The 20,953-nt window shown below is 45.1% G+C and overlaps 1 protein-coding gene across 5 annotated transcripts in view; it reads left to right on the top strand.

Annotated features, from left to right (window-relative positions):
* The window catches only part of UBE3C (ubiquitin protein ligase E3C), a 202,097-nt gene extending 182,010 nt beyond the window's left edge, over positions 1–20,087 (top strand). For 3 of the 5 annotated variants that reach the window (XM_035254262.3, XM_078343339.1, XM_054237511.2), the window contains 4 exons: positions 4,816–5,004; positions 5,106–5,172; positions 7,965–8,095; positions 18,332–20,087. In XM_035254262.3, the coding sequence (XP_035110153.1) occupies positions 4,816–5,004; positions 5,106–5,172; positions 7,965–8,095; positions 18,332–18,502 (558 nt within the window). In that variant the 3' untranslated portion in view covers positions 18,503–20,087. Of the gene's footprint in view, positions 1–4,815; positions 5,005–5,105; positions 5,173–7,964; positions 8,096–16,307; positions 16,484–18,331 lie in introns of all 5 variants that reach the window. The other 2 variants (XM_078343340.1, XM_078343341.1) reach the window with 1 other exon arrangement.
* Positions 20,088–20,953: the final 866 nt, after the last annotated feature.

The raw sequence follows: 20,953 nt of genomic DNA, 5'->3' as shown, positions 1-20,953 counted from the left end.
TTTCCTGGCCAAATGATACTCCATTATATGGATATACCACAAGGTCTTTACTGGTTGAAGGACGTTGGGTTGTTGTATGAGGATGATGCTGTTAGAAGGACCCATGTACAGCATGTTCTGTGTTTGGGCTGTTAGAAGGACCCATGTAGAGCATGCTAAAAAGCGATTACTAGTGAGTTGGTAACATCTGGGATTTGCTTCAGATATACTTTGAGCATCCCTAATCTGAAAATCCAGAATGCTTCAAAATCCAGAACTTTCTGAGTTTTGACATGAAGCTGAAAGGAAATGCTCATTGGACCATTTCAGGTTTTCTATTAAGGAAAATTATAACTGAAATTATGCCTGATAAGTATAATGCAAGTGTTCCAAAATTGGGGGGAAAATCCAAACACTTCAGGGATACTCACCTTGTGTGATGAGAAGAAGGGAAGTAGTGGGGTATCAGTGCCAGAGACTGGCCAGGAGGCGGGATGCCTGGTGAACTGGCTGTGAGGGGTTGAGAGCACACACTGTTCTGTCTACTTTAGCCTATGGGGTTTTTTGTTGTTCTGTGGTGTGGAGGCAGGGTCTCACTCTGTCACCCAAGCTGGAGTCTACATAGTGATGTCGCCTTGGCTCTCTGCGGTAGCTGGGATTACAGGCAGGTATGCACCACCACGCCTGGCTCATTTTTGTGTTTTTTCGTAGAGACAGTGTCTCCCTCTGTTACCTAAACTGGGTTCACATGATCCTCCTGTGTTGGCCTCCCAAAGTGCTGGAATTACAGGCATGAGCCACCATGTCTGGCTAATTTTTTGTAGACATAGGTGTCTCCCTGTCTTGTCTAGCCTGGTGGTAAACTCCTGGGGTCCTCTGCCTCAGCCTCCTAAAGTGCTGGGATTACAGACACAAGCCACCGTGACTGTCCAAGAGCTGTGCTGTATCTGGCCACAGCTAACTTCATTGCTTTTGTTTCTACGCATCCTTCCGTATTATAGAGCTGAATCTTCAACAGTGCAAAATATACATGATTTTGGTTGCTGTCATTAGGAACCATGTTCCACAGCCAGTGATGCTGCTTGCTGCTGTGGCTTGGCACCGCCTAGTGGTGTCATGTGGCATAAAAGCCTTGGCACGGTGAGTGCTGTAGTGACCTGCCTGAGGCCTTTGCTAATGCGAGGATTTCCCATTTTCCTTCGGAAGTAGATGGTAATAGTGAAATGTCACATATGCAAGAATTCCATTAAAGCTTTGCTGATAATACTGGAGTCTGTTAAAAGCAGAAGTGTGAAGTTAAGATGTTCCAATTATTCATAGAAAGTCCCCGAGTTAAAAAGTTACAGATAATGTATGAGAATAATTATACTAAAGAGCCTAATTAGAAAAATTAAGAAATTCACTAGTGAAGCACCTAATTTAGAGGGAGAGCTTAAGGACTTCTCTAGAAATAAATAGGTAGTCCTCTATATTAAAGTTTTTAGGTTATAAATGTGATTTAAAGACTTGTAATATACAGATACTTGATGTGTCAGCACATTATGTTAATCATCCCTTTTTAAATAATGGTGCTGTTCTCAGATTTGCCTTCTACAGTGTAATCAATTTGGCTGTTTGTTGATCTGTTTCATAGTCAACATGAATTTTAGGCTACTCATTTATATAGAACTCTTTCCAGCGGAAAATGCTAAGGACCCACAAATAAGGAGCTGTTAGGTAGAGAAGATTGGACTTGAGTCGCGACACCTTGGTTCAGGTCCTAGCCGGGCAGCTTCTCTGTGAGGCTTAAGAAAGTCACAAGACCCATTCCTCATCTCAGATGTTGGTATGAGCACCAGAGGATTAAATGAGCTAATGAAAGTAGGTCATGGATGGTGGTGTCTTGTGGGGCCTTCTGGATTCCAAGTGAAGACAGACCTTCTGGAAGAGCAGAGGACAGCTCTTGGTTTCTTGCTGACCTGAGGACTTGCTGTCCTGAGAACTCAGTTAAATATATTTGTATTTAAAGGAAATTTTGAATATGTCCCTCAGATCAGAAGTTTAGCATTTATTTTACATTTTTTTTTTTTTTTTGAGACGGAGTTTCACTCTTGTTACCCAGGCTGGAGTGCAATGGCACGATCTCGGCTCACCGCAACCTCCGCCTCCTCGGTTCAGGCAATTCTCCTGCCTCAGTCTCGAGTAGCTGGTATTACAGGCACGCGCCACCGTGCCCAGCTAATTTTTTGTATTTTTAGTAGAGACGGGGTTTCACCTTGTTGACCAGGATGGTCTCGATCTCTTGACCTTGTGATCCACCCGCCTCGGTGTCCCAAAGTGCTGGGATTACAGGCTTGAGCCACCACGCCCAGCCATTTTACCTGATTTTTAAGTTCACAAAGTTGTTTAGGCTTAGCCTGAGAGAGTATTTTAAATTAACTGTAGTGTAACCATTTAAAAGGTATTAGAGGTCAGGCACAGCACTCACGCCTGTAATCCCAATACTTTGGGAGGCCAAGGTGGGCGGATCATTTGAGATCCGGAGTTCAAGACCGGCCTGGCCAACATGGTGAAACCCTCTCTCTGCTAAAAATATTTGAAAATGAGCTGGGCATGGTGGCATGCACCTGTAATCCAAGCTACTCCGGAGGCTGAGGCACAAGAATCGCTTGAACCCAGGAGGCTGAGGCTGCAGTGAGCCATGATCGCGCCATGATCACTCTGGGTGACAGAGTGAGACCCTGTCTCAAAAAAAAAAAAAAGGTATTAGAAATGTTCATTTTTTCTGATCAGGCAAGGTAATTGGGAGCCTTGGAAGTTCCTCTAACTGATAACTTCACTGGTCCTTTGTCTTCCAAATCATACAAGTACATCATCATTTATTACCTGCCTCTAATCCATTTAAAGGAAGGGATGGTGTTTTATATATTGAAATATAATAGCTAGCCTCCTGAGGCTTGGTTAACAGATGGACTGTCAGCTGAGTACAAGCAAAGGAATTAAGGTAATGAACACAATCTTTAATCACAATGAAGACAATGGAATTGAAAGCCCATTCTTAGAGTTGATGGTTCCAAAACTTAGAAAGTGAATTAGTAAGAATAATTGAATCATCATTTAAAATGTGAAATGTTAAAAGAAGCAAATCTGGTAAATTGAACATTCAGGTTCAATTTGAACGTTCTATATAAAATGAGAAGCGGCAAACGACTGTCCTGTAACCATCAGCTGTAGGATGACTTAAGTCAAGCTCTCCAGCAGATTTGTGAAGCAGCCTTTATGTAAATGGTGAGAGACTGGGGCATCAGTGCCATTGCCCAGAGGCAGCAGTCTCGTCTGTCACTCTGGGGATGTTAAAGTTACCAGGAAAACTGAAGGCTGTGAAAAGAAAGAATGGAAAGGTAGGGAAGTGGGGGTGTCTTTGTTCCTTTCTTTGGGTCTTACTTGTGTTTTCTGTATCCACGGTATAGACTACCCTTATCTGGCACGAGAAATGCAGTTGGGTGGTTTTGTTGTTTTTGTTTCGTTTCAGAAATATAGATGGGGAAGCCAGGCATGGTGACTCATGCCTTCAATCCCAGCACTTTGGGAGGCCGAGGTGGGCGGATCACCTGAGATCAGGAGTTCCAGACCAGCCTGGCCAACATGGCGAAACCCCATCTCTACTAAAAATACGAAAATTAGCCAGGTGTGGTGGTGGATGCCTGTAATCCCAGCTGCTCGGGAGGCTGAGGCAGGAGAATCATTTGAACCTGGGAGGTGGAGGTTGCAGTGAGCCGAGATCACGCCATTGCACCCTAGCCTGGGCAGCAGGGCAAGACTCCATTTCAAAAAAAAAGGAATAAAAAAGAAATATAGATGGGGGTCTTGTTTCATCTCAGACTCCTCCTGCCTCAGCCTCCCACAGTGCTGGGATTACAATTAGAGGTGTGAGCCACTACACCCAGCCTGTGTTTTGGTTTTCCTAATAAACACTTTTTTTAAATTTCTTTATTTAAAGTATACTCTTTATAAATTATGGCTTCATGTTTATATTATGGTATTTTGCCCATGTGCTGGTTTTGTATTTTATGAATTCATATCATCACAAAAATTCCAAGTCAGACAAAACAAATGTCACAGTTTTATTAATGGTCAAAAATGTCAAGGTATAAAGTGACTTGTCTGTCACAGAAGTGGGGGACAGTAAGGTCCAGGTCTGGGTGTTTTCCACTGTGTTGCTTTTGTCATGAGCATGCTTGTGGTGCTTATGGGAGCCCCACACTACACCTGCAAATCTGTGAGTTTGGCCATGTACTAATAAAAAGTGCTCTTACTCACTCTGTTTATGTACATAAGAAATCGGCTGGTCTGTTACCACTAATCGTTACCACCGTCCTTTGCATCAGTGCTTGAGAGCAGCGACATTGTGTAGGCACACAGGTAAATGTGTGCTGCTTCTGTGGATGAATAGGAGGAATCACTTTGCTGCGGCCTTCCTGTTTCCTCCAGAAGAAGTCGCTTTTTCTCTTTTGACTTAAGTTGATTGTTTGGTTCAAGTCTTTGCCCTTTGTGATTTCTCATTTTTGTTTAAATAAAATTGCCTCAGTGACCTTGCTTCACAGTTCGCTCGTGCTTTGGAGAAAACACGGATGGTTAGTGATCGTAAAGATAGAATGAGATGCTGGGCTTTGGAGGATCTTCTCGGAGTACGTCTGACTCTGCACAGTGGTGCGCATGCTCGTGTACTGTTCCGTATTTAGATTCTTGTTCACAAAACAACTCCTGTTTTCTGAACACATTTGTGTTCTGTCTTTTTTAACCTATTATCACCACCATACTTTGAGAATGCTGAGACCCTTATGTTTGTATTCACAGGTAGTTGAACTGAAATCGGGGGGCAAAGACATCCCTGTCACCAGCGCCAACCGGATCGCGTACATCCACTTGGTGGCGGACTACAGGCTCAACAGGCAGATCCGCCAGCACTGCCTGGCTTTCCGGCAGGGCCTCGCCAATGTCGTCAGCCTCGAGTGGCTCCGAATGTTTGATCAGCAAGAAATTCAGGTGCCCTGCCTGCTGACTTTCTGGGATACGTTTGTCACAGGAAATGAAAAGTCTTTCTTAAAATTCATCTTAAATTTTATCACTTGGACTTTTTTCCTTAGGTATTAATTTCTGGTGCACAAGTTCCCATAAGTCTGGAGGACCTAAAATCCTTTACAAACTATTCAGGTATGTTATCACTACTAGTTATTTTTTCTGAAAATGTTGCAGGTGATCATATTTCCAAAGTAATTTTTATTTTATTTTTATTATTTATTTAGGTTTTTTTTCCAAACAGAGTTTTCACTCTTGTTGCCCAGGCTGGTGTGCAGTGGCTATTTCAGCTCACTGAGACCTCCGCCTCCCAGGTTCAAGCAGTTCTCCTGCCTCAGCCTCCCAAATAGCTGAGATTACAGGCACCTGCCACCAGACCCAACTAATTTTTGTATTTTTAGTAGAGACAAGGTTTCATCATGTTGTTGCCCAGGCTGGTTTCAAACTCCTGAACTCAAATGATCCACCCATCTTAGCCTCCCAAAATGCTGGGATTATGGGTGTGAGCTGCTGTGCCCAGCTCCAAAGTAATTTTTAATGTAGTCTTTTGTATGGGTAATTTACACGGTTCAGAAACCAGATGGCTGAGTGCAGTGGCTCGTGCCTGTAATCCCAGTCTTTGGGAGGCCAAGGCAGGCAGATCACTTGAGCTCAAGAGTTTGAAACCAGCCTGGGCAACATGGCGAAATCCCATCTTTACAAAAAATACAAAAATTAGCTGGGCACGGTGCTGCATACATGTAGTCCCAGCTACTTGGGATGCTGAGGCAGGAGAATCACTTGAGCTGGGAGACAGAGGTCATGAGATCTCAGCCGAGATGGCGCTGCTGCCCTCCAGCCTGGGCAACAGGAGTGAAAGCCTGTCTCTAAATGCATGCATACATGCATGCATACATACATACATGCATACATACATAGGCAAAAAAAATCAAACAGATGTTTAACATAAGAAGATAGATTACTTCAAGAATGTTAAATTGCTGGCCTGAAAAAAAAGGAAGAAAAAAATAAGGTAGATAAATGGCCAGGAAGCCAATAAGCACATGATGCGATGTTCAGCACCATTAGTCACTATAGAGAAATGCCACGTAAGCCCAGTTGAGGTAACCCCACATTCCCACTAGTTGTCTACTGGGTGCAGGTGGGATCTTTTTGAGGAAATGGAAACATTCTGAAGCTGGATTCTGCTGATGGTTGCAAAACTCTCAATTTACTAAGAATCGTGTTTATATATACGTGTGTGTATCTGTGTTTCCGTGTGTATGTGTCTCTTACCTGTAGTTAGTTTGTACTGCTCTGAATTTTAAGTCTAATCTTTACGTAATAAAGCAAATAATGCCTCAGGTCATACTGTCCGGGTGATCGAGTCCTAAGTTTCAGGAAATGAAATCAGTCTGACCTTCCCTTTGCCAAGAGATCGCCTTCGGTTGTTGGCATTACCCATCTGCGCCGAGGGCTGGCACCTCTGATCGTCTCAGCTACACCAGTAAATACGTTTAAAATATTATAATCATTTTGGTGCCAATTAATGCACTTAAGACATTTTATTGGTGTTATTTCTGTAGCATATTAACAATGAGGGAACAATATATAGCAATTATTTTAGGTTTAGGAAGCACTTTACGAGATTAAAAGCTGTAAGTAGCAGATTACATTTTAGAATAGTGGTCTCATCATGTAGTGAGATTGGTTGTTAGTCATGGTATTCCTGTCTGAATAATAAGTTATTATCAGAAGGAGAGATGATAAAATTAGACACCATATCATGCTGGGAAACACCCAGCCAGTACTAGGCACTGTTAGTACTAGGCACCCACTGTGTGTCGTTGCAGGTCTGTGGCCACACGCAGACCCTTCTCTACTGTCTGCTCAGCGGCGGCTTTGAGCTGCCTGCACAGTTCTTCAAAATAAGGCTTCTTGGCAGTAGCTTTTGGTGCCCATATTCATCTTATAGCTACAGGGCAACCCTTATTCTAGCCTTTGTCAGCTTCGCGTGTGTGTGTGTGTGTGTGTCTCGCCCTGTGTCACCGTGTGTGTCTGTCTTCAGGTGTGTGTGTGTCGCCATGTGTGTAACTCTCAGCCTGTGTCACCATGTGTATGTTTGTGTCTGTCTTTGGGTGTGTGTCTGTGTGTGTGTATGTGTGTCGCCATGTATGTGTATGTGTCTTCGGGTGTGTGTGTCTCTCCCTGTCACCCAGGCTGGAGTGAAGTAATGTGATCTCACCTCACTGCAACCTCTGCCTCCTGGGTTCAAGCGATTCTCCCACCTCAGCATCCAGAGAAGCTAGGATTGTTGGTGCATGCCACGACGTTTAGCTAATTTTTGTATTTTTGGTAGACGGGGTTTCACCACATTGGCCAGGCTGGTCTTGAACTCCCGGCCTCAAGTGGTCTGTGAGCCTGGGCCTCTCCAAGTGCTGCGCGTATTACAGGTGTGAGCCACTGTGCCCAGCCCTGCTTTGATCCTCCTTAAGTTGGTCTCCCCCCTTGTACTTTGCCCTTCACCTCCACATAAGTGGCAAGCAGCCGGGGTGGGGGAGGGGTTGGGGGCAGAGAATTCCACTTTTGCATTTGCAGTTGGTCCTTCATGTCTGAGTTCTATCCACATCCATGGCTTCAACCAGTTGCATATTTTAAATATTTGAGGAGAAATCCAGGGGTCGTGTCTGCACCGAATATGTGCTAAACAGTATAGCATCACAGCCATTTACATAGCCTCTGCATTGGAATGGAGGGTACAAGGGCTCTAGCGCCTGTGGAAATGCACAGAAGGATGTACGCGGGTGATACACAGACGGCCGCGCCGTTCTGTAGAAGGGACTTGAGGGTCCGTGGATGTCAGTGTCTGGAGGGACTAGACCAAGCCCTGTGGATACTGAGGGGTGGGTGTGCTTTACGTTTCATTAAACGTGTTCATTTGGCCACAGGAGGCTACTCTGCCGACCATCCTGTCATTAAGGTCTTCTGGAGAGTCGTGGAGGGTTTCACCGACGACGAAAAGCGCAAGCTGCTGAAGTTTGTGACCAGCTGCTCTCGACCCCCTCTCCTGGGGTTTAAGGTACACAGCTTTCCTGGCGTTTGCTCTAAAGACCAGGTTGTAAGAAGAAAGGCAGCAGAACATGCAGTGCCGAGTGAAGTCCTGTTACATACACTCTTGCTCTTACCTCCAGCTGCATTTTCATTAAGTACTGGTCATGGTGTATCTGTTTCGGTGCTGGTTTTATGGGGGTTGCAGCCTGTTCATGTGGTAGTTGTACATTGTGGTTCTGATTGCCTGTGAACACACCCTGCTTTTGGAGGGACCGTTTGCAGGATGAATAATCAGTCTCATAAATCTGTAACACATCTTGGGCTTTTTGCTGCTGAACTGAAGCAGGTACAACCTAGAGATCTTGATGGAGAGAATATGAGCAGAAGCACCTTTTCCTCCTGGTCAGTCACTGTTACTCTCTTACCCAGCCTTATTCTACCACTTCTGGAAATTAATGCTGAGCTTACGTCATTTGACTTATTTTTAGCAATTAAAATTGCCTCAGGCAGAAGTCAGGAGTTGGAGACCAGCCTGGCCACGTGGTAAAACTCTGTCTCTACTAAAAGTCCAGGCCGGACGCAGTGGCTCACGCCTATAATCCCAGCACTTTGGGAGGCCGAGGCGGGTGGATCATGAGGTCAAGAGATCGAGACCATCCTGGTCAACAAGGTGAAACCCCGTCTCTACTAAAAATACAAAAATTAGCTGGGCATGGTGGTATGTGCCTGTAGTCCCAGCTACTCGGGATGCCAAGGCAGGAGAATTGCTCGAACCCAGAAGGTGGAGGTTGCAGTGAGCCGAGATGGTGCCATTGCACTCCAGTCTGAGAACAACAGCGAAACTCCGTCTCAAAAAAAAAAAAAAAAAAGTCCAGAAAATGAGCTGGGCATGGTGGCGGGCACCTGTAATCCCACCTACTCAGGAGGCTGAGGCACAAGAATTGCTTGAACCCAGGAGGTGGAGGTTGCAGTGAGCCAAGATCGTGCCACTGCACTCCAGCCTGGGTGACAGAGTGAGACCCTGTCTCAAAAAAGAAAAAAAAAGTTTGCCTCAGGAATATCAAATAATAATTCCTGTTTTCATTGTAAGTTAAAATAAAAGCATATTAACATTTAAAAATACAGTGAAATATGTTATACAGTAATATATGATTAGATAAATATTATATGTAGCGTGTGCTTACGAAACTTAAAAAATAGGCATTCACTTTCTTTTTTCCTCTTTTTTTTTCAATAGAGGTGGGCATTTGCTGTATCCAGGCTGTAGTGCAGTGGCATGCTCACAGCTCACTGCAGCCTCAGCCACCCAGGCTCAAGCCTCCCAAGTTCCCACCTCAGCCTCCCAAGTAGCTATGGCTACAGGCGTGTACCACCATGCCTGACTAATATTTCGATTTTTTTCTTTTTATTTAGACAGAGTCTCACTCTGTCGCCAGGCTGGAGTGCAGTGGTGCGATCTCACCTCACTGCAACCTCCACCTCCTGGGTTCAAGCAGTTCTCCTGCCTCAGCCTCCTGAGTAGCTGAGACTGCAGGCGTGCACCACCACGCTCAGCTAATTTTTGTATTTTTAATAGAGACAGGGTTTCAACATGTTGGCCAGGATGGTCTTGAACTCCTGACCTTGTGATCTCCCTGCCTGAACCTCCCAAAGTGGGATTACCCCTTTGTGTGATGGGGTGAGCCACCACGCTGGGTATTTTGATTTTTCATAGAGAGGGGTTTCACTATATTACCCAGACTGGTCTCCCAACTCCTGGGCTCAAGCAGTCCTCTCAGGTCAGCCCCCGAAAGTGCTGGGATTGCAGGTGTCAGCCACCACACCATGCCCAGCTGGCATTCACTCTCAAATAACCTTCTGTCAGAAAGTTACATGAAGAGTTCCTACACACTCCTGTAGTCCCAGCTACTCTTGAGGCTTAGGTAGGAGGATTAGTTAAGCCCAGGAGCTGAAGACCAAGCTGGGCAATGGAGTACTGAGATCATGTCTCAAGGGGAAAAAGTAATATTAAGTATTTTATTATATTTCTGAGTGAAGCTATTCTTTAAGTTTTTACTTTGAAACTATTTTAAATGTATAGAAAAGTTGTGAGAATTGACCAAAGAACTTCTGAATCCACAGTGACCAGTTGTTACCATTGCGGCGTTTACTTTATCTTTCTTTTCAAGCATTTCTTTGCTGAGTCATCTGAGAGTGGGTTGAAGACATCAGGTCTTCCCTCAATATTTCAGTGCATACTTCCTTTTTTTTTTTTTTTTTAAATAAAGATGGGGTTTCACCATGATGGTCAGGCTGGTCTTGAACTCCTGACCTCAGGTGATCCACCCACCTCGGCCTCCCAAAGTGCTAGGATTACAGGTGTGAGCTACTGCGCCCGGCCTAAGAATAGAGACTTCTCTTATTGCCCGGGCTGGAGTGCAATGGTGAGATCTCGGCTCACCATAGCCTCCACCTCCCGGGTTCAAGTGATTTTCCTGCCTCAGCCTCCCAAGTAGCTGGGATTACAGGCCCACGCTGCCATGCGTAGCTAATTTTTGTATTTTTAGTAGAGATGAGGTTTCTCCTTGTTGGTCAGGCTGGTCTCAAACCTCCCAAACTCAGGTGATCCACCCACCTCGGCCTCCCAAAGTGCTGGGGTTACAGGTGTGAGCCATAAAGACATTTTTAAATGGCCACAATTAAGTGATCACAAGTCAGGAAATTGCACTTATGCAGACTGTTGCTCTGAACATTCATATATGCTCCATGTGAACATACACTGTCATCTGTACACTACCTCAGAGTGGCAGTGCAACGCCACATTGACGATCATTCTTTTTTTTTAAGAGATGGGGTTTCACCATTTTTGCCAGGCTGGTCTTGAACTCCTGACCTTGTGATCCACCCACCTCAGCCTCCCAAAGTGCTGGGATTACAGGCGTGAGCCACCGTGCCCGGCCGGACGATCTTTTTTTTTTTTGAGATGGAGTCTCACTCTTGTTACCCAGGCTGGAGTGCAAAGGCGCGATCTCGGCTCACTGCAGCCTCCGCCTCCTGGGTTCAGGTAATTCTCCTGCCTCAGCCTCCTGAGTAGCTGGGATTACAGGCACGCACCGCCATGCCCAGCTAATTTTTTGTATTTTCAGTAGAGACGGGGTTTCACCATGTTGACCAGGATGGTCTCGATCTCTTGACCTCGTGATCCACCTCCCTGCACCCCTTGAAAATGGGATACAGAAGAAGGAAACTGAGAGCATGCCAATGAAGGGCAGGGTGTGGTCCTGGATTGGATCCTCTGAAGGACATGAAGGGACAACTGACCTAACATGGAAGAGCCGGTCACAGCAGGACTGCTGTGCTCCACCTCCACTGATTACTGGTTCAGATCTGAGTGGGGCCTGAAAATGTTCATTTTTGGCTGGGCATGGTGGCTCGCACCTGGAATCCCAGCTACTGCAGAGGCTGACACAGGAAAATCCTTTGAACTCAGGAGGCGGAGGTTGCATTGAGCCAAGATTGTACCACTGTACTCCATCCTGGGTGACAGAGCGAGAGTCTGTGTCAGAAAGAAAAAACTGTCCTGAGTGAAAGAAGCAAGACACAAGACTATGTATTATTATACATAATTCCACTTGGATAAAATGTCCTTTGAGACTGGGCATGGTGGCTAACACCTGTGATCCCAGCACTTTGGGAGACTGGGGCAGGCAGATTATTTAAGCCTGGGCAACATGGTGAAAACCCATCTCTGTTTAAAATACAAAAATTAGCCAGGTATGGTGGCTGGTGCCTGTAATCGCAGCTCCTGAGGAGCCTAAAGCAGGAGAATCGCTTGAACCCAGGAGGTGGAGCTTACACTGGAAGAGAGATCACTCCACTGCACTCCAGCCTGGCGACAGAGCGAGACTTCTTCTGAAAAAAAAAAAAAATGTCCTTTGAAAGGCACGTTTACAGAGACAGAGCGGGATTAGTGGCTGCACAGGGCTGGAGGTGGCAGCGGGAGCTTTGGAGAAGTGGTGCAATGAGAAACCGGATAGTGGGGATGGCTGCAGAACTCTGTACGTTCACTAAAACCTTTGAGTTGTACATTTAAATGGATAATCTTACAGTATGCCAAGTACACCTCAGTTAAGCTGTTCTTAAAAATTGACGTCTCTAAACTGATACAGCAGCTCAGTAAGTGCCCTGAGAACTGGAGCTGGGATACAGTAGACAGGTGGGAAGAAGTGAGGCCTACCTGCAGTGGCTTTGTTTGAAATAGGTCGGCTGTCCACGCTGTTACATTTCGGAAGCAGTGAATAATAAAGATGTGTGAACTTAAACGTGTTAGTGAAGACCATTACTCAGTGATATTAGTGGAAATTGTAATCTTTCAAATTGTTGGAGAGAAAAAATAACTCTATTTACCAGACACGGGGAAAATAGGTAGCATTCAGAATCATAAACTAGAAGACATAAGTGAGAGAAGCCTGAATGTTACGGGTCTACTTCAGAGTTTGAAGCACTGACTCAGGTAGTCTCAAACTCAGTGGCAACTGGGCACCACCTGTGCTGGAAGGGAGTCTGGAGGGCTTGTTGTGTCGGGGTCTGAAGAGCAGAAGGACTGCGGGTGAGGCCTGCAGACAGCCTGAGTGAATGGAGGCAGCATTTTGTCAAGAAAGATTCTCATGCCATTTGGTAATTTTGTCATTAACATTTTTTATGATAGACGAGGCTTCTTGTATCTTTGTTTCAAAACTAGTTTGTTCCAAAGCAAGAAAATTACGCTTCTCATCTAGTTTCATACAAGGAAGTGTGGAGGACCTGCTCTCATCAAAACACTGGGAGACGCAGATTTTTGTCAGCTCCTGGCTGATTAGATAATGCTAATCACATGAGTAGCAATCAGAATTAGAAGTCCTGCTGGACAGAGTAGGGTCTAGACATTCCCACAGCCAACTAAAGAGCCAGCGATGATGTGAGCCTTATCTCCGTGAGACCGCCGGGTTCATGCATCGCCATCATAGGTTAGGGGAACACAGGTAGAGGGATGTACCTTAATTAGCTTTTAAAATCCCAAATAGACTAGAAGGGAGAATCCTCCTACCCAGTGATACTGTACCATCATTAGGTTATACCGTGGAAAACAGTTTTAGCACCCATGAGACAGTCTATTTTTTTTTATTTTTCTTGATGTTCTGATATGTAAAACTGAATTGATTTTTCCGTGATAAGTGTTTCTGAAGTTGTTATATGTTAGACACCCATTTTAGAAAAATCATCTCAATATTTAGGCTTTCCGGTTAGCTTAGTATGCTTGGATTTGCAAGGGCTGCCAGAATTAATTCAGACTTAAAGGAAGAGAATGTCTTTCAGTTGAAGTACTATAAATAGCAAAGGCAGGCAGGCATAATTTTAAAGTTATGAAACTCCTTAGTGCCACATTATTGGAGAAGAGTAACATCTGCTAAAGCTAATTAAAGTTTAATATGTTTAATAAATGCGATTGTTACAGACAAAAAATCATTAAAGTGCTGTAGAAAATTGTTAAGTTACCATCAGGCCACAGAATAAATTGATGATTTTTCTCACTCTGAATTAATGCAAATTCCCGTTGTACTGTATTTAATTATGCACAAAATAGTGCCCTTGACTCAGATTTCAATGAAGAACTTCATTTTTTTTTTTACTTTTAAGACTCCAAGTAGGAAATTCAATTAGCACTATGAAAGAAGCACTAAAATGTGACATTTAACTGCAAAATATATTTTAAGCTTTTCATTTATCCAGTGGCATTGCCAGCACTCACTGACCCCTTCATTCAGAGATCCTCTTCTGTTTCAAAAACGTGATGCTTCCATTTTAGTATATTCAAGCATTTGTGAAAATTACTGCCCTCACGTACTCAGAACGCTAAATAATAAGTATAATAAATGTTCTTTCTGGTTCTCCTTTGGTTCTTGTTCTAACATTTTTATGAGAGATTTAAAGTAGCAAATATTTTGCCTGTGTTGCAGGTTAGAGAGAGGAAAAAAAAATTTTTAAGTAGCAAATAAACTATAATTTTGGGGAAAAAAAGACAATGGGTTTTAGCACATATTATATGCCACATACATATTTTTTAATGAAATTTATATTTAACAATAGAGAGACCTCCAAAGGTCAATAGTAAGAATTATATATATAAGTTTGGCCAGGCTCAGTGACTCACACCTGTAATCCCAGCACTTTGTGAGGCTGAGGTGGGTGGATCACCTGAGGTTGGGAGTTCGAGACCAGCCTGACCAATATGGAGAAACCCCGTCTCTACTAAAAATACAAAATTAGCCAGGTATGGTGTCACATGCATGTAATCCCAGCTACTCAGGAGGCTGAGGCAGGAGAATTGCTGGAACCAGGAAGATGCTTGCGTGTCTTTATAGCCAGCATTCTCTTAGCTCTGCACCTATGCTTAACATACTCAAGCCTCAGCACAAGCTTCCTCATAGTTCTAGCCTTTTCCCGGAAAATCAGCTTCGCCTGCCCACCGTAGCCACTCTGCTTCCTGTCCTAATGCTGCTTTCCCTGGGCATACAGAGAATCATGCCCTTTGTACTGTGTCGCTTTGAGGGATTGCCACACTTCTTACAGAAACTCCAGCGGGCCGGCACAGTGGCTCACGCCTGTAATCTCAGCACTTTGCGGGGCTGAGGCAGACAGATGAGGTCAGTAGTTCAAGACCACCCTGACCAACATGGTGAAACCCTGTCTCTACTAAAACTACAAAAATTAGCTGGCTGTGGTGGTGCACACCTGTAATCCCAGCCACTGAGGAGGCTGAGGCAGGAGAATCGCTTGAACCTGGGAGGCAGAGGTTGCAGTGAGCTGAGATGGCGCCACTGCAGTCCAGCCTGGGTGACAGAGCAAGACTCCGTCTCAGGAAAAAAAAAAAAAAAGTCTATCAGGTTTTAGGAACATTCACCAGGTTTGTGGGAGCACTGTTGGCACAGAAAGCACATTTTTAAAATATTGTTGGATTTTTTTTAACCTTTCAATGAAAGTAATGTTTTCATTATAGAAAATTAGAATTTATGATAAAATGTAAGAAATCTATATTCTCTCCCATTCTAACCATTCTTTTTTTATGTTTCTTCCTTTTGTTAATGTGTTTTATCTACACACATGAGTGTGTGTTAATATAGATATATATAATTTTTGTTCATTTTTGGTAGAGATAGGGTCCTGCTCTGTTGCCCAGGCTGTCTCATACTCCTGGCCTTGAGTGACCCTCCCACCGCAGCCTCCCAAAGTACTGGGATTACAGGTATGAGCCAACATGCCCAGCCTGTTAGACTTTTTTTTTTTTTTTTTGAGACGGTGTGTCACTCTGTCACTTAGGCTGAAAGGCATTGGTGCGATCTTGGCTCACTGCAACCTCTGCCTCCCAGGTTCAAGTGATTCTCCTGCCTTAGCCTCCCAAGTAGCTGGGATTACAGGCGCCTGCCACTACCTGTGGCTAAATATTTGTATTTTTAGTAGAGTCGGAGTTTCACCATGATCTCCAGGCTAGTCTTGAACTCCTGACCTCAAGTGATCCACCCACCCGCTCAGCCTCTCAAAGTGCTGGGATTACAGGCGTGAGCCACCATGCCTAGCTTTCTTTTTTTTTTTTTTTTTAAAGGACAGAGTTTCACCCTCATTGCCTAGGCTGGAGTGCAGTGGCGCCATCTCAGCTCACTGCAGCCTCTGCCTCCCAGGTTCAAGAGATTCTCCTGCCTCAGCCTCTTGAGTAGCTGGGATTATTACAGGCATGCGCCACCACACCTGGCTAATTTTGTGTTTTTATTAAAGATGCAGTTTTACCATGTTGCTCAGACCGGTCTCAGAACTCCTGACCTCAGATGATCCACCTGTCTTGGCATCCCAGAGTGCTGGGATTACAGGCCTGAGCCACAATGCCCAGCCACATAATTTTTAAATATAATTTTAGCTGTATCCTGTGTGCAATTTTATAGGGTACCTTTTTTTTTCTTTTTAAGAATGGGGTCTCGCTATATTGCCCAGGCAGGTCTCAAACTCCTGGGCTCAAGCTATCCTCCCGCCTCTGCCTCCCTAAGAGCTGGGATGACAGGCGTGAGCCACCGCGCCCGGCCCTGAAATCTTTTTAATGACCTTTGTAGTGACCCATCATGTGGATTGACCAGTTGACTCTTTTTTATCAGTTGTTTACAGCTCTTTCTTCGTCGTGCTGCTGTGAACATCTTGTGCATGTATTATCATGTGCATCTCTAACTATTTCTTAGGGTATACTCCCAGGACATGTGAACGTGGGCAGCCCCTGCTCCTGCTGCCTGGCCGCCTCTCTGCATAGAGTTTCGTCAGGTGGCACTGGCTGGGACAGTGAGCAGAATGAGGGGAGTCTGTGCTTTATTGTCTTCCTGTTGGAGAGAACAAATAAATCACCTATCTGAAATTTGAGGCAAGTAGCTAATGATGTTTGTGTGTAAAAAGAAGGTGGGGTCACTGGTTCTTTGTAGCCATCAGAGGACCTTTCCTTAGGCCTCATGCACTCAGTCTGCCTTTAGCAGTGCCTGATATTTACAGTTTTTGTCTGCAGATACACGTGCACAGTTGTGCAAACTAAGCACATACTCATTGCATGTTTGAAAAAGCCAAGGAAAGTGCCTGCCAACACATGGTGTCACACACGTCCATGGGTCACCATGCAGCCTCAGAGGTGAAGACCGCATTGGCAGGGAACGATGAGCGAGACACGTCACGTGAGCAAGCAAGGCATGGAATAGTCTGCATGATGTGCTCACAGTTTCCCATTTTATAACCAGAGGAGGGAGAACGTTTTCTCGTGCGTGCATTAAATCTCTAGGAGCACTTCAGACACTGATAGCCTTGGGCGCCCGTGGGAATGGGAACTGGGAATCTGTGATGCAGGGACAAGAATTTCCACACTATACCTGTAACACCAGCAGCCGTGTCATGAACACATCTGAAAAGCAACACTCACATTTCCCTCATCTCTTTTCGTTAAGTTAGATTCTGGCACAAGCAAGCCACATTTCGTCATTGCATTTGCCTTGTGCACGTCTCTAGTCTCTACGGCTGTTCCACCTCCCTCCGTTTTGCCTTGTAACTTAATTAACAGGGGAACTGGGTTGCTTCTTTGTGTCTCTTGAAAACTGATAGAGGTCTCATACATATTCTAAATTTGGGTTTTTCTTGTTTTGGTAATAAATCACATAGATAATGTTGTATACCTCCCATGTCCGTAGGCATTGTGGGAGATCCGCTTCTCCTGAGTCACTTCCCTGCAGTGCTGGTGTCCAGCTGTGCATTCAGAATGCCTCTTGATTTTAGTGGTCACTTATCCTCACTGCCTACATCCAGTGTTTCATGGGGTTCTAAAATAGCCATATTCTCATTACATAGTTTATCATTTATTAGCTGGAACTTTCTATTTAAAACAGCTTTGTTCCTTCTCACCAACGATTTGGTTAACCCAAGGAATAGCTTGTATAGGAAAGATAGAATAAATCTTGATCCTTTTTAAAAATCTTTATAGACAGGGTCTTGCTGTGTGGCACAGGCTGGAGTGCAGTGTTGTTATCATAGCTCAGTAACCTCAACCTCCTGGGCTGAAGCGACCTTTTCACCTGAGTTCCCAATTTTTTTTGAGATGGAGTTTCGCTCTTGTTCCCCAGGCTGGAGTGCAATGGCGCGATCCCGGCTCACCGCAACCTCCACCTCCTGGGTTCAGGCAATTCTCCTGCCTCAGCCTCCCGAGTAGCTGGGATCACAGGCACACGCAACCATGCCCAGCTAATTTTTTGTATTTTTAGTAGAGACGGGGTTTCACCATGTTGACCAGGATGGTCTCGATCTCTTGACCTCGCGATCCACCCGCCTCGGCCTCCCAAAGTGCTAGGATTACAGGGGTGAGCCACCGCGCCCGGCCACCTCCCAAATACTTTTAGTGGAAATGGTGTCTCGTTCTGTTGCCCAGGCAAACCCCTGAGCTCAAGCCATCCTCCCACCAAGGCCTCCCAAAGTGCTGGGACTACAGGTGTGGGCCATGCTCCTGGCCTGGAATGTTATTTATCCCTTTTTATTATGCCTGAAGCACAGTGCACAACCTCTTATATAATGTACAGCTAAGTCATTGATGTGACTTTTTTAAAAAGCAGATGTGGTTTCGGGAAGATCTGCAGGGTTAACTCTTTTCTGATTGGAGCAGGCACATTCGTGTGCTTTGTATTAAAGCTCGTGTCACCCCAGCTTGTTACAGCTACATGTTACACATACTGTTTTTCAGGAGCTGTATCCCGCGTTTTGTATTCACAACGGAGGCTCTGACCTTGAGCGGCTCCCCACAGCCAGCACCTGCATGAACCTGCTGAAACTCCCTGAATTCTACGACGAGACACTTTTGCGAAGTAAACTTCTATATGCTATTGAATGTGCTGCTGGCTTTGAGCTGAGCTGAGCTGAGCTGAGGCGGATGCTGGGATCTGACCCTGCAGAGAACCAGTGCCTCCTTCGTCGGCAGCGCCTCCCCAGACCACGAGGATGCTCAGACTGCACGCCCGAGGCTCTCCTAAGCTCCTTCTTTGATTCTGCATTCCTCCCTCTCCCTTTTTTAACTGGTGTTTATTACGGTGTGGTCACTTACCTAGATGGACATTGCTTTTCAAATAACATAACACGTTATGTGCCATGTGGCTAATTCAGTAATATTGCCAAGAAGAGCACAGTTTTTAGACTAGTGGCATCTCAGTGAAATTAACCAAAGATGAAGCTTTGGCTTTCTGGTGAGATCAGAGCCCTCCTGAGCAGGCAGCACGCTGCTCCAGGGCTCAGACGGGCTGTGCCTGCGGCAGAGATACAGGGTCGGAGACGCCGTGGGGCCGCTGCTTCTCACGTGGTTGGATTGTTTACAAGCCTCATGATTAAAACTGAAGGCATTTTTTTCTGCTGCCTTTCCCAACGTGGTGAGGTCTGGAAAACAGATGACGATGGTGATATTTTATTTGTGCTTTTTAAGCCATTTCCCCAAATGGGACTAGCATGCTTGTTTTCAGTTACCACGGCTGCATCGTCCTGTCTGTGGGTGTGAGTGGGGGCTCCATTCGTTGTCCTATTTCTAGCTCCACTTTGTGCCTGGAGAGCTTTCAGGGGAGGTGGCGGAGGAGGGTCTGCCCAGCTTCTGCAGCGTGTGTCACCCACTGTCCCCAGTTACTTGGGGGAGGACAGACACTGGCGTCATTGAAGTCATTTGAACCAAAGTGACGGCTGCATCTGTGTCCCGATGCCTGCCGTGCCGGGCCCTCCGTCGTCCGCTCGCCCTCCTCGCCCCTGGGCGGCAACCACTTGTCTTCCTGGATATTTTGGGTGACTTGCCATGCTCGGCACCCTCTGCTTCCTGGTGCTGCTCTGAGTCGAAGACGGGACAGTCCCTGGCGCATATCCAGGGAAGAGGAGTGTCAGGAGTTCTTGCAATAGGCACTTTATCAAGACCTGACTTGTTGCTGGAGGGTTTTAGTCTCTACGAGCAGAACATGTCTCAAAGCGTCAGCTGTGGGAGCAGAGTGACCCTCTGCTGATGCTGGGGGGAGGGGATCTAAATCCTCGTTTATCTCTTCTGTGTCTAGTATTTTACCGTCACTGGAGGCTCTGTGGGCTGTCATAGTTAATTGACCATAATTAGCAATATACTTTTAAATGTGGGAAAACTGAATGACACTTTTAAGACAATGAACATTATCAAAACAAAATGTATAATTTCTTAATTTGAATAATAAATTAAGCATTTAAATGCTATTCATAGTCTTGATATACAGAAATAATTAGGGTCGGTCTTTGGTTATTTTTTATTTTAGGTTTTATCTTGAATGTTCTATATATTAGTTAATTTGTATATTATCAGTATTTTGGAAATAGCATATCTGAGACTGAAGAGAAATTGACAGTTCACTTATTTGTGGTTTTTTTTCTCAGCTATTCTGAGCTTATTTATTTATTTGTATGTTCTGATGGCTAAACATTTACATTAAATGTTTTTTTTCCCTAGAGTGTGTTGGAGTCCTGCCCCAGATCATTGTGGCTAGGGGCATTCTGCTCTTGTAAAGCCACAGCTTCTGAATGGTTCTAGTTTCTCACAGGAATGTGTGTGTCCCAAGTGAATGGAGTGTGGTGAGGTGTCCTGCACTTACTGAGAATCAGAGGTCCTGGGAGGAGTGCCTGACATCCTCCCAAGCCAGGCCGGTGCGCTCCTGGCCACCGGGTTCCCACTGGGTGTAGCATTCGTTCTTGAGAAATTTCTGGAGGAAGATTCTTTGTTTGGTTTGCCTTTTTCTGTATTCTTGTCCTTCTTTCTGCTTTCTGGTAATTTGTACACAAAGTCAGTGCTGACTTGGGGTTATTACAACTATTTCTCATGCGGTGTTACTGGCAGAGAGTCCTTGTTTTGGTATCCTGAGCTCGTTAGGGAACCTTTATCGATTGCAGTGGTTCGCACAACAGGTGTGCTTTTGCAGAGTGTGTGAAGCCAGGTACCGCGTCCCTGCCCACCATGAGCCTGCAGTCTGCACTCCATGCATCCGAGCCATTGAAATGCAGACCTGCAGCCGTGGAACTGGGAGCACGGGAAAGGCTGTGGTGGGGCCAAGGACTCCTCCCAGGAACTTCCTGAGGAGGTGAGTGGTGAACCTGCAGTAACTGAATATGTAAGCTTTCTCATACTATAAAGAAAAATAAACAGCCAGAGGCAGATGATAACTCAAATAGAAATTCAGGGCATGCTCAGCACTTTCAGATTCACCTGCTCCGGGTCAGCAGGCTTCACAACCAGCACAGTAGGACAGGAAGTGACACTGCCTCCCTGTGCGTCCCTCAGAACAGCAAGTTCACCTAGTTTTTTCTAGTTAAAAACGACCTA

This window comes from Callithrix jacchus, chromosome 11, assembly GCF_049354715.1.
Source record: "Callithrix jacchus isolate 240 chromosome 11, calJac240_pri, whole genome shotgun sequence".
In the NCBI taxonomy this organism is placed as follows: Eukaryota; Metazoa; Chordata; class Mammalia; order Primates; family Cebidae; genus Callithrix; species Callithrix jacchus.
Note: the sequence above shows the minus strand (reverse complement) of the source record. Positions and strands in the feature narration are given on the sequence as shown.